The 12,461-nt window shown below is 38.5% G+C and overlaps 1 protein-coding gene across 1 annotated transcript in view; it reads left to right on the top strand.

The window, feature by feature from the left end:
• MOCOS (molybdenum cofactor sulfurase) overlaps window positions 1-12,461 on the top strand; it is a 198,186-nt gene that overhangs the window by 99,485 nt on the left and 86,240 nt on the right. The window contains exon 5 of the mRNA XM_085311900.1: window positions 2,390-2,466. Within this exon, the coding sequence (XP_085168026.1) occupies window positions 2,390-2,466 (77 nt within the window). The remainder of the gene's footprint in view (window positions 1-2,389; window positions 2,467-12,461) is intronic.

Here is a 12,461-nt window from a genome sequence, read left to right as displayed (position 1 = left end):
TTTTTTTTTTTTTTTTTTTTTTTTCTTCTGAAAAGGAAGAAATTCCTAAGTTCTGGACTATTTCAGTGAAAATCCTTCAGATCTTTGAACAGCATCATTGTTCATGCTTCTCTTGTATTGCTTAGCCATAGATGTATTGCAGTTGTCTGCTTAGTTGATAATCACATCTAATGAGCAAAAATCCARTTTTAATTTCCACTTTTACTGTAGGTAAGATTCTGCCTTTGAACATCTCTGCTGCCACCTTTGTTCCTCTTGTAAGGGCTTTTCTATTCTAATAATAAGGTTGTTGAGGGTTGTGCAGTCTTCTTGATGGGCTCAGTGCCAGTGTCTCTGCTCTGGTCTTTAATTCCCAGTATTTTATTTGCTTTCCTAGCTGTTGCCAGTAAATGGCCAGGGTAGATCAATTCCCCTTCGTGGTTCCTTTCTGTAATCTCTCCTCAGCAGCTGTATGGGGCTACTGTGACATTTCTTGCAGTCTATGCGAATCTTCAGTGCTTTTCTACAATTAATTCAAAAGCACTGCAAGCTTTTGCCTTCTCTTCTCCCTGTCCTCTCTAGCCCCAGTTTTCCTGGGTATTTGAATCCAATATTACTCCCTCAGGTGCTGGTCCACAGGTCTGTGTTGCCATTTCACATCATATGAAAATGTTCCTGGTATTAGATCTCTCTCAAATCACTAGTGTCCGCTTTAAATTTTACCACTGAAAACCGGGGAGTTTTCCTCTCTGAGGTTCAGGGTAAATGGCCTTGGCCTTTCAATATGGTTAGACAAGATGCAGAAAAACCTGATGAGGATTTTTTGGCCTGTGTTGTGTTGGACTATGCAAACCCAAATATCTCTTTTTGGACCATTCTTCCTTGTAGCAGTCCACTGCTTTTCTCTTCCTCTTTGGTTTGTAGTAATTTACTACCTCTTTCTGTCTTGTTTTGTCTGAGCTGAATGTATAACCGTATATACAGTACTCCCACATTATTCTYTTATGTGGGCCTTACTGAATATTTTTTTAAATTTTTGTTATTCACCTGATTCCCAATCAGTATCACTTGTGTATTGTTTAAATTAGTTGATAACTATAGAAAAATGAAATAGTGAGAAAAATCACTGTTGAAGTGTGAGAGTTATTATAAAAATCTGTTAGGATTTATGTTATTAAAGAAAAAGTATTTGAAGCCTGACATTTTTAAACCTTTGAGCCATTTTACAATGCATGCTTAATTGCAACATCAGAAGCTTTTTTATATGCATTAAGAAAAATACATCCAGCAAAAAAGCTCCTCTGTTTTCTCATGTTATTATGTGTGCATGTAAAACACTTTTGCCCAAGAGTGCCTCTGTGCTCTATGTTGTCAAGCTCTCTGTCAATGTGGAAATCATCAATTCTTTCTGAGGAAGATCCAAGGAATACCATCTGTATGTTCAGAATTTGATTTAAAACTTGAGCTGTTAGATTTCAGGTCATTTCAGGTGAGTTTGTACTTGYCGTTAACTGTTACAGCTTTGGAAACAGTTTGCTCCTTCTTAGGGACTTGCTCTGYTCTCCATTTCAGCCCTCTGTGGCAGTGAGTTCAGTATGTTTGCACATTGTATTTGTTTCCTCTGTGAGTTTGGGCTTCATCAGCTCTCAGCATTATTCTGCATTTTCCTGGGTTGACAAGCAAGTTGAGTGGCCATTCCTTAAAATGCCTGCACATAAGGTGGTGCATATGGTGGTGCATATGGTGGACTACGGTGCACATAGAGCCTAAGAAAAACATGTTTTGATGGCTGATATGGCTTTCCTTCATTTTTCTGCCCCCTTGAAATTCTCTTAGGCCCTATTTGGTGTTTCGTCAAACAGGTACTGCTAGTGGATACACATTTGTCCTGTTCTTGCGTAGTCATATTGTTATAGGTCAGTTATTTCCAGCAGGAAYACACAGAGAGACTTGTTAGTGATCACCCTCACCACCTTTGGAGGAAGTCTGTGTCATCTAGCTTGTCTGTACTAGCTGTAATCACTATGGAGTGGGGCAAGTGTAAAATCTTCCCACCTGTCTCCTCACCTATCCTGACAACTTCTGACACAGGCAGCAGGTTACTTGGGATCTTATGGCATACAGGCACAAGACATAACTGTTACCCAAATCCAAAAACTCGCAAGTAGCCTGTGCAGGGGAAAATGTAACTTTCTGTATGCAAGCTAGGGTTCATATGAATATCTAGCTTTGATGTATATATTTTTACTTCAGAGGACACTATAAGACTGGAAGATGGATCCCTAAGGTAAGAGTTTCTGCTCTGCAAGTTAGTTTCACCAAATTTAAAATAGTTACTCTAAAAATAGATTTATTGTCTGTACCGTAGCTGCATGATTTGTTTACTGTGCTCATTTGTTCCATTCTTCAGGTTTGAAGACGGCACAGTCTCTTTTCTTGATATCATTGCTCTGAAACATGGATTTGATGTTCTGGAAAGACTCACAGGTCAGTTAATCTAACTTTAATACTAAAGAGTGATATTCCAGATTTGTACTCAAGGCACAAGTCTAATCTTATTTCTTATGGCTATAGTTTAACTTTCTGTCCCAGAGTGAAGATCAGAGTCTTCAGTGTAACTGGTTTATTTGAGTCTTGTGTATTGGATTATTCTAAGCTGCTTTGGAAAAAACAAAAATCCAGACTGCTCTCCCCAAATATGCATGCAAGGCTTGCGTATGTCAAGCACTTACAGTTTGTTTCACATTCACAAAGATGCAGTAGGAAAATAATAGTAGTAAGTAGCTGAGCTACATCCCATTGAGGCTTGAAGCAGTAAGAGTTCATGAGGACATCCTTGACCTCCTGCAGGAAAGCTCTTCTTTAGCATGGATTTAGAGAGGAGTCACAAAAAAGTTTAGAAGTTAGTCAGTAATCCAAGAGCATGACCTCAGGTCATCTCTTTTACCTAATCACCTGGGTAAAGAATTCATTTCAGTAGGTGATTTCCTTCACTGACATGATTTAGAACTAATCCAAGGAATGAATTCGTGCATTGTCTTATTTAGATTTTTTTTTATGAATACTTACATGAGCCAAATATCTCTTCATATTTATATGACATTTGCTTTATAATGACAGTTGGCTTCACTGTTGCAGCTGCCTAAACCAGCTGTGTTTGGAAAAAAAACCTTGCTTGTTCATTGAGAGACATATTGACTACAACAAAATGATAGTCCTGTCTTCCACGAAAGCAATTTCTGAGTTTCTGCCCTCCACTCCTGTGTCCTAGGAAGTGGTAGAGCACCAGCACGTACCCCAGACAATAGTTTCAGCTTTTACTAGTAATTGAGAGATATTCTGATTATTGTGAGATATATTCTGATTATTGTATTAATAATGTATTTCTGTTACACTTGTTCAGCTCTATGGAACATATAAAAATATGACTGTGGTTTATGGAATTGAAATTCCCCAGTCACAMTAACTTTAGGAAATCAGTGCAAACCAGTAGAAGGGCTCTTTTGTAGTAGACTTCCCTAGGAATATGATTTTCCTGACACATTTACTGTTGTGACTTCACATCCCCAAGGCAAGGACAAGTAGCCTGGGAGAGGCGASCCATACTTGTTAAATTGAGAGGGAGTCTCCTGACTTAGGAGCTCTTTTTGGGGGCTACCTCCCAGGTATATTTGAAGCCCCTAGCAAGGAGCTAAAGGTGCTGAAGTTCCCAGTATAACTGTGGGCTGGATCATAGTCTTCAAGCCAAAAGCTGTGTGTGAAGGGTGACACTAATGTGCCTTCTTAACTCTAGGGTACCCTGCAACTTGTCTGGCTCAGCATCCCAAACCCCCGTGCTGTTGGTAATGGTTGCAGTGAGTCAGGAATATCCACAAAAGGGGCAAGGGATTCCACCAGCTAGGTAACCCTCACACGATGGGGTATTCAGGAGGCTCAGTGTCCTGGCAGAGTGCTTGGACTACTGGTTTCATGGTCAGGTGTATGCACAGTTAATATGTAAGGTCTGAACCTCAGTTCTTCAATTGACTCCAGTTTCCTATATTTAGGCATAAAGTGCCTCATGATCTGAAAGTGGTCTGAGTTGAAAGAGACGCTGTCTGTGTGTCCCTTTCAGGCTGGTATAATTTCTGGTTTATTGTTAGATTTGTTTCAAGAACTCTAGTTTCTTCTTCCTCTCAGAGCAAGAACGTTGTGGGGAGAATTCTGTTAGCGTTGACTCACATGCGTATGTTTTGTACATACAAGTTGACCAAGAGCCAGCAATGTGCCCTTGTGGCAGGAAGGTCAATGGTCTCCTGGGGTGCATTAGGAAGAGTGTTGCCAGCAGGTGGAGGGAGGTGATCCTGCCCCTCTACTCAGCCCTGGGGAGGCCTCACTCGGAGTGCTGTGTCCAGTTCTGGGCTCCCCAATACAAGAGAGACATGGAGCTGCTGGAGAGAGTCCAGCACAGGGCTATGAAGATGATCAGAGGGCTGGTGCATCTGCCCTATGAGGAACGGCTGCGAGAGCTGGGACTGTAGCCTAGAGAAGACTGAGAGAGGATCTGTCTATAAACACCTTAAGGGGAGGGTGTCAAGGGGATGGGGACAAACTCTTTTCAGTTGTCCCATGTGACAGGACAAGAGGCAATGGGCAGAAATTGAAGCACAGGAAGTTCTGCCTGAACGTGAGGGGGAATTTCTTCCCTGTGAGAGTGACGGAGCACTGGACCAGGTTGCTCAGAGAGGTTGTGGAGTCTCCTTCTGTGGAGATCTTCAAGGCCCGCCTGGATGCAACCCTGTCTAATGTGCTCTAKGTGACCCTGCTTGCGCAGGGAGGTTGGACTAGATGATCTCCAGAGGTCCCTTCCAACCTTACCCATTCTGCGTGATTCTGTGCCACTTGAGGCCTTGCTTGTGTAGAAATCAATAGCAGAGTTTTCATTGACTTTGACAAGAGTCCGAGTACAAACAAATTTAACGATGTTTTGCTTTATGATGCTCTGCATCATGGATAGGAAACGAGCCTTYAGTATACATTCTTGCAATATAAATGCTTCCCAGGAATGTGCAATCTTAAACAAATGATTTCCGTGATAACGAGAGCTTACTGCTTTGGTTGAAGCCGTAGGAGCACTGGCAGGTACTTGACATAAAGAGRCAGTTTATGGTAACATCCTTTCTATTGCACATCTCATCTATCTTCTCATCTTACCACTTCTTGTGGTAGCTATTTCAGCCAAACAATTGAAAAATATCTTAATACTACACTGAGGGGAATACTTAGCCCTGGACCTGAATAAAGTGGATAGCAGTAGATAAAAGGGTAGAAAAGAAGCATAAATAGTCTGTTAAGACCTTTCAGTCTTTATTATTGCTTTAAATTTGCCTTCTGGTCTATAGCCTTTATGAAATCTGAGGTGGTTGAAGTGACTTCAAATAATCTCTCTATTGAAAGGATCCTCCACAGAACTGTTACAAAGGTGGAAAAGTTACCTTTAATTCTGGGCTTGAGTGATTTATTTCTTTAAAGTATTTTTTTTTAATTGTTCCAAATCAGGCTTGAGGTGTTAACTTTCTTTCTTCAGTATCTGAAATACATCAAATTTTATTTTCTCTAGCATTCATCAATACCCAGGCCTAACTGGTGCAGATAGGGAAGTAGATTTATTTATGCTACTCTGAAGGGAATGTGGTGAATTACTGTATTTGTTCATTAATAAAACTACATCTGACTGTATTAGCACCATATTTCTTACCAGTGCACTTGAATAAAATCATTACAAGGCTTTTTATGGCACTTTATTGCATTCAAAAGAGCTGTGGACTGCTGTCTTTTGGAGGCTAAAACACTTCTGTAGATGTTGTAGATAGTTTAGTAAGTTTGCAAAGCAATAATGTGTGTTATCTGATACATAACAACACCTACATTGAATTAGTTTTACAGAGAAATTTATAGTGCTTTTCTGTGGAGTGTTTTGATTAGGGTGTTTTAACTGTAATGATAACCTTTGTTTTTCTTAATATTTCTTACTTCAGAGGCTTGGATTTTGCTAGAAAGCAAGCCTTTTGAAGCTGAAAATTATTAAGAGAAAAAAATGTGGAGGTTACTTCAACATTTTAATTTCTTTTTTTAATGAAAAACTAAAAATTAAGGATTATTTTAATTATAAAAATGTATTTTTTGCATAATATTATAATATAGAAAGGTAGATAGAGAGTTGAGCAAAAAATATAGGTTGAAAGAGTAAATCAGAATAAATCTGTTCTGAGCTGGAGAGACTAAATATTTGCAGAAATGTTTTTGACATATGTTTGAATTCAGAAACTTCTGCACTGCTGATGTAACTCAGGTGCTTTGGTGGTCTCTAGTTCTATGAAGATTTCAGAGACTGCAGTGCCATCCTGAAAAGCCAAAATGCCATTACTGCCTCTTTATATCCACAAGAGAACAGAGTAACTTTCAGCAAGTCACAGTAGAACAGGAAATTGAATTGTGCAAAAGTTTTAAATTCCTATGTGATTCTTGAATTTTGCCCCAAATTCAAGTTGGTCCTACACAAAAACTTACCCGACTATGATATGGGCAATGTGTGGACATATATAAATATCTCTGTAGTATACTTTTCAATTAGGGCTTTAGTGTCGTAGTGTCATAAACATTTAGTGTTTTAATTTTTACAGGCAGTGAATGTATCTGTGTCCAGCACGACAAATGCAATAACTGATTTAGTGCTTTGGAATTGCCGTTTTCCCCTCACCATCCTTTTCTCCATGGACAACCTTGAGACTACCAGAGTTTTGCAACTTGCTTGGTTTCTGTTGAAAGTATGCTATTGCTTTTAAACAGAGAGCATTGGCATTTGTATGTATACCACAAAGCATACTGGAGAAACAATTCATAATCCAGAATGACTGCAGATTTGTTTTAAGCCACTTCATTCATATTTCTTCCATTCCAACTGTCACAGAATTTTCAGTGGCAAAATGCACCGTCAGATGCAAATTGCTTTTGAGTATCACTTTTCAGCAGATCCTGGAGTACTTCCTTTGCATTCAGCCAGTGCAGCAAGTGGTTCYCATTCAGAGTTTGAATAGCTTGGAGTGGAAACAAGCAAGATAAACAAAATGTTATTGTTATTAATTTTGCTGTTCAGTGTAATAAAAGCACTGCTCAAGTTCTTTTAGGATGTATTGGAGCTGTGTTATATSCGTGTAATTCTTTAAGATGGGGAAGGAGACTGCTAATGGAAGATAAATCACAATTTGATCGTCAGGCTCTGTTATAAAAAACAGATTTGTTTCTGAGTCTGATGTCATCCTGATGAAGTCCTTGACCTATCTCAACTTTGATTTAATAACAAGGCATATTTCATGCTAGAGTTGCATCATGACGTGTGTGTGTAATTTTCCTTTTCAAGGGTCTTGTGTGTTATAATTTTTAAGATAAACTTGGGCTTAGCTGGTACATACTTTTAATAGTAAGTATTTGTCAATTTTACAAATGAACCCAAGGTACACCATTTGCAATTTTATTAGGAGGAATAGTTTAATTATGGTGTCTATTCAGGAAACATGAATTACTTCTACAGCAAAATATAAGATATATTGGAAGAAATTGTAAAATGCAAACTAGCTCTCCTAAGGATGATGAATTAAAAGTCCTTTTTAAAGTGACTGAATACTTGATTTGTTGTTGGAGAGTAGAGGTGGTGCTGGCTCTCATAAAGGCAATTATACCACACAGCAGCCCAAGCAAAACACAGCGCTGATGCTAAATGGTGAAGCTGATATTGATTTTTAACTGACCTTCGGGATTTGTGACTTTTAAGTTATTTTTTTATTTCAATTTTAATTTTTACTTTTCTCTGAGATAGCAAGGACTGGTTGCAGCTACTGATGGGACCTCAGGCAACCTGCTTTTAGTGGTACAGTCTCTCCTCTGTTTTGTTTGAACCCTTAGGATTTTACTAATCATCTGATTTAGGGCCAGGAAAGAATTTTCTTTTTGGTCAGATTGAAGGTATTACTGTGCTCACCAGTATAGTGTGAAAGTTGTCTGCTTCCTGCCGTCATCTGAGCATTTCACCTAAGCTTGGAACATTAGTAATGCCTCTGCATTTTACTGCTTTCATCCTTGTTGTGCTGCTTTTATCTGTAACTTCTATGGATTTGGGGTTGTTGTCTTAATGTCCTCCTTCAGTCTTATGACCTTTAAAACATGTTCTCCAGCTTGTATTTTTTTTTTTTTTTAAGCAAGGGAATGCTCCATACTGACTGAGTTTTCTGAAATCCTTCCGATTTTTGAGAAACTCTTCCATTGGTTTAAAGGGGAATGAATTATTGATTACACTAAGGTTCATCCTATGGCAAATGACTAGCACAGAGAAAGTAAGGCTGAAGTTTAAAGAAACCTGGGCTATCTGCACTAGACCCTTAATTCACAGCTCACAATTAACCCCTTCTGTACCTGCATGTGAATGGTGATCATGGGTTGTTGGGGGGGTGGTTGGGGGGAATTTCTAATTAAAAAAAAAAAAAAGTTTGACAAATTGACAGTAGGGAGAAGATACTCCATCCACACTTGTGCTTCTAGAATTATGGATACACTGAAGAAAGGAGAGGGCATTTTAAATTTTGGCATCAGGAAGGAAAGGTAGACTTCTGAATATGAAGTGAGTGCAAAAGAGCTTAAATCTGAAAAGTATTCTGATTCCTCGATAGTGATACTRCTGGCATGTTGAAAGACATTTAAAAAAAGGCGGGGGCGGGAAGAAGAGATTTCTTTTTTTTTTTTTTTTTTTTTTTTTTTTTTTTTTACTGCTCATCAAGTGACTGATTTGATTTTTTGATTTCAGTCCCAAGATGAATTTGGTTTAGAAAACAAACTGAGAAGGAAGCTATTTACTTACTTACTGCTAGCATGTTACATTTCAGTCAAGGTTTTCTTAGCTTTCTTTTTGTGACTTGACTAATGCAAACAAGACATCATTTGTAGACTTGAAAATACAGCAGAGCAGCAAGAGCCTGATTTCAGAAGCTACAAAAAAGTGAGTTCACCGAAGAGTTAGCAGTTGGGGCTGCTTTTGTAGTTTAAACTATTTATAAGATTTATTTCTGGAAATAAAAACTGCTTGTATTCTTTGTTTTGTTTTAATATGAATTTGTTGGCATTGATATAGATTGCATCCCCTTAATTATAAAGAGGCCTAGGGCAGGACCAAAAAATTCAGGGTCTTTCCCCAGATCTGTTAAGATAACACTGGAAGAAGTATTACAGCACAAAATGTCTTGATCTTTTTTTTTTGCATAATTCTAGAGAGAAAAATATGCTGCTTAGGAACTAAGAGGAGGGAAAAATATCTTTGTTATAAGCTGAGCTGATGAAAATAAAATGCAGCGCAGCTGACAGAAGATACAATTAGTCCTTACCACGAGTGTTCTGTGTTCAGACAGAAAAAAGTTAGCAAGACGTTCTGCAGTGATGACCTCTGGCTTGTAGTGTAATTACAGGCCAGAGATTTGTGGCAGAGCCTTTTCATACTTGGGAGATTTCTAGAAAGAAGAAGCCAGGACCACTAATAACTAGGGGTGCACTGCCTGTGCTCTTGCACCGGCTATGCCATGCCAAGGTAAGAAATGGCAGGGAGCGGGAGCGTACAACACTGGCAGGTTTTCCCTCACCCAGAGATACAGAGCTCTTGATGTCTGCTGCTACTGAGAACTTCTCCTTTGACAAGGGTATATACATTGCAGGTTTTTAAAAATCAAAGACTACAGGCAAAGCTTGAGGCCTTTTTGTGTTGGGGGCCTCCATGTATTTCCACATAAAAGGGTGCTGGAATCACTGAAACCATTTTTATGGGTAATACATAGGGTAATACAAGAAAGGTGTATGGTTTTTCTGCCTTACATCAGATGGCTGCCTCAAGACTAACTCCGGATCTACTGATCAGCCATGGAGTTTTACCTAGGTTTTAGTAAATCACAGAGATACTAATTTTTAGGGGAGCAGGGAGCTAGTAACAAAGCATGTTTCCAGATTAGGGTTTAGTCTCTGTGTGGGACTGATTTTCTGCAAGCAGCACCTGTATCTGACTTGACCATCAAACTCTCATTGTAATGAGTAGAAAAAGAGAATACTTCACCAGCATGATCACATCTCGCCTATTTTGGAAATTTAGGACAAGATGAGTTACAGCATAGCAATGACTCTTCTTATTGCCTGTTAAGAGATTAGCTTAGTGCAGGACAGGGAATTTCTGGACTTCTAGGTGAATCTCCTGCAAGTGATCCCTTTAGGACTAGAAATCTGTCAGATTAGCTGAGATGAGAGTAGTGGGTTTTTTTCGGTACCTTTCCTTAGAATCTGGGGTTTGTGTTGTGCAGAGCAAGTTGTACGGTTTTCTTGGTTGAAATAAGCTAATAAAGCAGAACAGGGAGTGCGTTGGAAGTATCCTGAGGAGTTGGAAGGCTCAGCAAGGGATTTTCTATTTTGTCTCATCTGTTTATTACTCCATGAGTGATATCTGATTTGCAGTATATATTTCATGCTTTAGATCCAAGCTTATTCAGGTAGATTTAGCTTTCTCTGCGAGCAAAAGGATCACCTTCTGCCAGCACAAAAACCATCTTGCAAAGAAAAAAAAAAAAAAAGTCCACCTCCAGGGTGAGAATGCCCCTTTTATGGAAGCACACTTACATGAAGAGCGGATATGTACATCTGACTTCAAAAGTCTGTGATCATTTTCATTTTCAAATTACTGGTTAAAGCTGATAAGAAGGAAAGCTCAGTAAGTTCTTTTGCATCAAAAGAAGCTGTTGTTGGGCCTGTTGTTAATTTATTAGGAAAGACATGCTCAGCAGAGCACATATTTGCTAATGGCTGTAGACGGGATTAAAATGATTTAAAGAATCAGTATTACAAAATGAGGAAGGAGGTGAAACATTTGCATGCAACTGTTTGAAAATGCAGCCAAGCACATGCAATATACTTGGAAAGCACATTTGAATGAATGACTGGGCCTAGATTTTTGCTCTAGATTGAGAATTTATTCCCAATTCTGTCTGAGGTAGCATTGCAAAATCTGTCACTTTAAATAAAGTGGGAGAAAATATTGTAGCCTACATYGAGAAAGTATGAGATCTTGCTCTAAAATGACAGTTGTAGAAATATTAACAGCAGACAAAGTAGTGAAACTCATACTCTGGTTCCTAGGCTGATYCAGCATTGCCTATATGTGGCAAAAGGATTTGTTGGAGAAGAACTAGTTTCTGTCTTTAATATCTTTCTTGCTAGGAGATTGTTTTCTGTGTTAGATAGAGTTAGCATATGAAGGAATTGCCAGGTTCACTACAAAGTTGTSATTGTGCTAAGGCAGACAGCTGAAGGATAAATGTCTGTGAGACCATATTTTTAAAAGGAGAACAGGAGTGAAGATTTTAGAATCAGACTGTATATCTTGAGTGCAGACCTTCCAAAGACTTTTTGCTGCCTAAATCTAGTGAAGAATCAGAGTCCCTGTTATTCTTGGAATGCCTTTTAAAATGGGAAAGTATAAAAATTAGGTGCAGTTTTTTTCTTAAAACCTGCATTAGAAATGCTCAAATATTGTYTCTGTGTAGATACTTTAAAAGTACCAGCTACAGATTGGAAATGAGAGGGAAATGGAAAACTAAATTGTACCTAATTTAATTACATTAAATTTTAAACACTGTATTGTATTGCTAATTGATTTTTATTATGTCTTGATGTTACTAACAAGGACATGACACATTTCACACCTGTAAAATTAATCTTGACAGAGTGATGAAATAAATGTACTTATTGGAAAAATAGAAGCATTCCGTAATTGCAGAATGAATCGGTGTTTTGGCATTTGCAGAAGGCAGTCTCACTGGAGCAGGGTGCGTGTGCTTCAGACATCCTTCAGCAGTTGCCACAGTTCCATTCTAACGCATGCTGGGTGTCACAGCAAGGATTACTTTATTTCATTTATTACAGGTTTAATTTCCTGACTAACTGGATCCAGCTGTTTCAGCCCTTCGTGCAACACAGATTTTTATGCTAAATCCAAAGGGGCTAAATTAAAGCAAAAGAAAATTTGCATATTGTGTAAAACTCGACTTGTTCAGCAGATCCAGATTATATGGTGCTAATCACAAACACTAGATAAAGTAAATCCTCTTGAAGTCACCCTGGGGTTAAGTCAACTGCTTTACACTCTGTGACACATACCCATGAAATATGTAATCAAGTCTGTTTGACGTCCTCTCCTAATTACATGTGTATATTTTAAGCAGATGCTTTTCCAGCTGATCTGTGCCTTTTGAGATCTTTTCTTCATTATTAATCAGAAAATCATGCTGTATGTTAATGGCAAGTGCCAATTATAAGAAAATAATATTAGTTTCTCTGCTTAGAAGCTGTGTTTTTGCAAATAAGACCACTGCCAAATAACATAGATATGAAGAAAATGTTGGAATCTCTGAATGCTATCCATC

Source organism: Rhea americana, unplaced genomic scaffold (assembly GCF_003343005.1).
Source record: "Rhea americana isolate MKP2758 unplaced genomic scaffold, rheAme1 scaffold_350, whole genome shotgun sequence".
Classification (NCBI taxonomy): domain Eukaryota; kingdom Metazoa; phylum Chordata; class Aves; order Rheiformes; family Rheidae; genus Rhea; species Rhea americana.
This window is presented reverse-complemented; position numbering and strand designations above follow the sequence as displayed.